The 5066-nt window shown below is 40.5% G+C and overlaps 1 protein-coding gene across 4 annotated transcripts in view; it reads left to right on the forward strand.

Moving 5' to 3' along the window:
- Positions 1-5066, forward strand: part of arhgef10la (Rho guanine nucleotide exchange factor (GEF) 10-like a) — a 190549-nt gene that overhangs the window by 161935 nt on the left and 23548 nt on the right. For all 4 annotated transcript variants that reach the window (XM_032513643.1, XM_032513642.1, XM_032513644.1 and 1 more), the window contains one exon: positions 4401-4612. In XM_032513643.1, the coding sequence (XP_032369534.1) occupies positions 4401-4612 (212 nt within the window). The remainder of the gene's footprint in view (positions 1-4400; positions 4613-5066) is intronic.

Consider the following 5066-nt stretch of genomic DNA (forward strand, 5'->3'; position numbering starts at 1 on the left):
TATATATAGTATATAGACATACTGTAGAAATGAATTGAATAGATAGACATTGTCACTTTACCCAGTCTAGATATTTGAGTCAGTATCCGCCAGATATCAGTATCGGAACAGTACATCCCTAGTTACAGTACCGATACAAATATTTATATTATTTAAATTTTTATGTTAAAATCCAATATTCCAATATATCGGCGGATAAATATTTAACCCTCATGTGGTCCTTGGGTCATATTGACCTGTTTTCCTATATCAATGTTCTTTTTAATTCCCCAAAATAACATGATTGATTCCACACAACGCTCTTTGCCAAGTACAAATCTCTACTTTTATTCATTTTGGGGTGTATTATTCAATTTTATAGGATTTGAAAAAGAAATTGAAGTGTTTTTGAAATAGTTTTGAGTAAAAATTGACATATTCCAGTCTGTGATAATCCATCAACATCCATTCCTTTAATTTTAGTCTAAATAATTTCTAATTTCTGCTTTTCTAACTCAAACTTTAGGTATGATTCCCTATAAATGAGGTTTATTGACCATACATTCCAAATATAACTGTGAAACTAAAGTTAATAAGTTAGTGTTACGTAGTGTTGAAAACGTGGAAAAGGTGACAAACATTGAAAAAAAGCGTCAAAAGTGTTGATTTTCAATTTTGACGGGAGACAACACAAGGGTTAAAAAGAAAAATCCCCAAATGCGCAAATAAAACATAAACAGATTTATGATGATAATTAGTTTTATTGTCACCACAGAACAGAGGAACATTGAAATATATTAAAGTTCTGATAAAGAAAATGTCTAGAAATACAAACTTACAAACAAATAATTGTGTTGACGTTAGGAGCTGATAATTGACGTTTTAGAGAGCGCCATCTGGTGGACAGAATATGAAAACGCCTTACCACATTTTTTAAACATTCATTAATCAGAAATTTTTATTTGTCACTATAAATGATTCTGATGAATGAGTATTTAATCGCTTTAATGAATATTTATGGGCTATCATAAATGCAGATACCAATAGATCGGGAAATGCCTAATATCGGCCGATAATATCAACCCGCTGATATATCGGTCGGGCTCGATCCTTAGTTATCTGTAGTGATAATGTTCATTTATTTTTGAAGCATGGTAAAGGCATTCAGCATCAAAGAGTTGAACATTATTAAGTCCAGACCAAGTCAAGTGTCAAGTCTGACACTGCGAGTCTTAAGGTTACTAAAAAAAAAAAATGGCAAGTTTGCATTTTTCTCTGAATGCTGATTATTAAAGTCCCTCAAATGACAGGTCTAATAACCCATTATGTAACGTGTGGGACCAACTGATGCCTGCATGTCACTGTCAAAACATTATTTTTTTATTCGGTGTTTGGTACTTGAAAGTTTTCGATTTCCCCATCAAATTTAAAGTCCCCATTTTTTAGGACTTGCCCAATTTGAGTCCAAACTCCCCATGCCATTAGTCGTATTATAAGCAAGTAATGTTCCCTGAAAAGAAGAAATATTTTTATTATGTGAATCTATCAAAATGCGTATGTCATGTTAGTGACTGAACTCAGATGGAGCTTCGCTCAGTAAACTATGAAAATGCACCTCTTGATTGAGTTTTAATTGCATTTTTGTTTTTGGGTGCAGTCAACATTTCATATGAATAAATAGAACTTAGTACACCTATTGCATTTTAATAATTGTAAACTGTAGACTCCAAAGGAATGTGGCTCCTTTGTTGTGTCTTTCACTCAAGAGTCCACTGTCCAATATTTTTAACACACAGTGTTTTTATCATGAATGGACGTCCAATCTTATCAGGACATTCTTGCTTACTCTGAAGTTCGAGAAGCTAGCCTCACACAGGACGAGTGCCTGCGCATCTAAACCTCCAAGCAGCGTGAATGTGTTACCACGGCAATAAACAAACTGGTAGCCACTAAAAGATAATAGCCGATCCAGCAAGAATAATAAGTGGCAGAGCGTTCCCCGCCCCCGGTTGGTTCTCCCTCCCTGGAAGGCTCGTCAAATAAGGGATGACACTAATCAGGTTAAAGTGAGATGGGCTATGGGAATTTCCGTGTTCTTTGATCAGAGTAATGACATTGTGTCTAATCAGCCTGATAGCCCAGCCTGCTACCATGCATGCCTTCACCTTCCTCGCCACATATTTCCAAACGCCCTACTTCTCATTTTAACCCTTGTGTTGTCTTCACTTTCGGGCCCCTCTCGTGTCCCTTGTGTCAAACTATCCCGGGTTTTAAAAGCAATTCTGAAATCAAATTTGACTCCGTAATCTATTAACAAATATTGTCTTTATCTCAGTTTTCAAACAGTTGAGATAACATAAGTTTAGGGAATGCAATCTGTCTCTACTAGAGCACAGTTAAAAATGGAAGTGGGGTTCGTTTTTTTTGTCGTTCATGTTAAAACTTTGATCATTCTTATCTTGGAAAAAGGGGTCATATCCAGAATATTTTTCTGAATTGAGTCAGGAATACATGTTTATCGCAGAAAATAATACAAGGCCGTTGATTTTCAGGTAGAAAAAGTGTAACTATTTTTCTTCTAAAAATGTGAAATGGGTCAATTTGGGGTTGAGATAAAGTCTCCATTAACTCTGCCGTTGTTTTTCCTCTTCTTCTACACTAGAAGTGTCGGAGTACATCAGCAATCTGGTGACCCGGGATTTTTTTGCTTCTGAATGTGGCCAATACAACTGAGCAGAGTGTGCCATCATGACTATTCTCCCACGCTTCATCTCACTGGGTCCAGAGCAATGTAATTAATGCTGGCGGAGCATTTACTGTTTGGGGAGTTTTTTTTTTTTTTTTTTTGCTTCTCTCGAACTGAGAGCAGAAATCTGTCCAGGGCACGACTCCAGATATCTATTTTTCTAAATAAGTAGTGATGACTGAGTCAGGAAACAGTATTTGTACTGGGTATCGGGCAGGCAGAGAGGGGGAGAAGGAGAGTGGGGTTAAATTAAAAGAAACAGGAATGGGGATACAGATGGACAGGTGAATGCACAGATTGTGGAGGAGACTTGGTGAGTGGGAGGGAGGGCTTTGCCTCGGGCTCTGCATCCACAGACTGACTCAACCGTGTTTTTTTTTGGGCTCCTCGCTCCAAGATAAGTCCCCCCTATCTTCTTTTTCCCCCCTATGCAACAGACCATTTATTTGTTTTGACTCGTTCTCAAGAGCCCACGGGATCGCTCCTGTCCAGATCCCGCACGCTGATACAAATCAAACAAATGATTGCATGCAAATAAGGGTGAGCGTGGAGGAGAGGAGCTAAAGACTATATTTGGCTCATGTCACATTCACACGATGTGATTCATTCGGGGAATAAATCCTCGGTGTCTAGCAGCGAGCGGCCCCCGCTCCTTTTCCAAGGAGGACATTGTATGTTTTGTCTGGATAAACCACCTAGGCCTCACACAGGAGTAATGAGTGAAATCATATTGAAAACCCACCGCGACACTTTAATTGTTTGGGAATGGGAGCAACGCCACCTTAATTGAAATTGCACCAGAGGTAGGTTGGAGGTCTCCCGCCGTCTTCGTTTTCTCAGCATAGGCTTTGACAGGCTTACACAAAGGCCAGTATGAATGTGGTACATAATAAATCAAGGCTCTATTGAGGCAGACACTCAGCTTCCGCCATGTGTGAAACGCCTTCAAAGCCAAGTATGATTTTTTTGGACCTTTTTTCGATAACATCTAAGGTCGCTTTCTTGTTTGTTAGAAAGAAATCCTACCAAAGGAAAAAAGCTCTGTTTGTGTGTTTACCTATTCGTTTGTCGTCAGCGTTCAGCCTGACCTTAGACGTGTTCCTAGCAACTGTTGAGTTCAACGAATTGAAAATGTTATTATTTTCATTTGATCATGAACTGACTCCAGCATAAGATCAGTCACTTGATCTTGTAAACTCCCCCCAAAAAAACAAAAGAAACGGCCTCATTGATAAGCAACTCGGAGCCCCTCTGTTCTTCGCTGATGAAAAGATCGCAGAGTTACAAGAATTGTTTGATGTGCCGACGATGACATTGCGAATCCATTACATAATGTGTTTAAAATTCGAAGTGATGTTCAAAAAAAAGCAAGGGAGGACTCCAGATGACAAGGTCTGAAAGGATAATTGATTTCAACTTTTTTGAGACCTAAATTGCTGACAGGTAGAGACACATTATCCTCTGGCCGCCGCAATTTGATTAAGACGGAGAACGCTCATTGCACACATCTAAGGGAGGCCGGCCCGGTTCTGCTCTCTGCTCTTTCTATCTCTTTTTTTCCCCTTCTGTTTCAGCAGAATAGTTTATTACCCGTGGAGTTAGGATTCAGTCCATTGGTACAGCTTAACAAGGGGTCTTGACCTTTTCCAAACTTTTTTTTTTTTTCTCCCCATAGGTGGCTGGGGGAGAAGGGTCACATGGGCATATCGAGATATTTTCCCTCAACAGGCCCACGCCGAGGACTGTGAAGAGCCTGCAGGTAGGCTCCGCTGTCCGATGTCTGGATTACGTGCCAGAACCTACTCCGACTGAGGAAGCGGAGGCTGGAGTTCCCAAGTCCACGTCGGGGATCGGCGCCAACATTTGTGTCGGATTAGACGATGGACGGTGAGAAACCGAAAGCTCAATTCAATTTTATTCATAGTATCAATTCGAAACAAGAGTTATCTCGAGACATTTTACAGATAGAGTAGGTCTAGACCACACTATAACTTACAAGGCCCCAACAATTCTACTAATTCCCCAAGAGCAAGCATGGAAAAACTCCCTTTTAGTAGCTCACTCCGTAGGGAGTTGGTTTGGGAACCGGAGGGTCACCGGTTCAAGTCCCCGTATGGACCAAAAAGTACGGAGTGTGTGGATTGGTGGCTGGAGAGATGCCACTTCACCTCCTGGGCGCTGCCAGGTGCTCTTGAGCAAGGCACCGTACCCCCCCCAACCGCTCAGGGCGCTGGTTCAGCTGGCAGCCCACTCACTCTGACATCTCTCCATTAGTGCATGTACAGATCCTGAGCATGTGTGTGTGTGTAGGTCAGGCCTGTGTGTGATTACTAACAAAGTT

Source organism: Etheostoma spectabile, chromosome 4 (genome assembly GCF_008692095.1).
Source record: "Etheostoma spectabile isolate EspeVRDwgs_2016 chromosome 4, UIUC_Espe_1.0, whole genome shotgun sequence".
Lineage (NCBI taxonomy): Eukaryota > Metazoa > Chordata > Actinopteri > Perciformes > Percidae > Etheostoma > Etheostoma spectabile.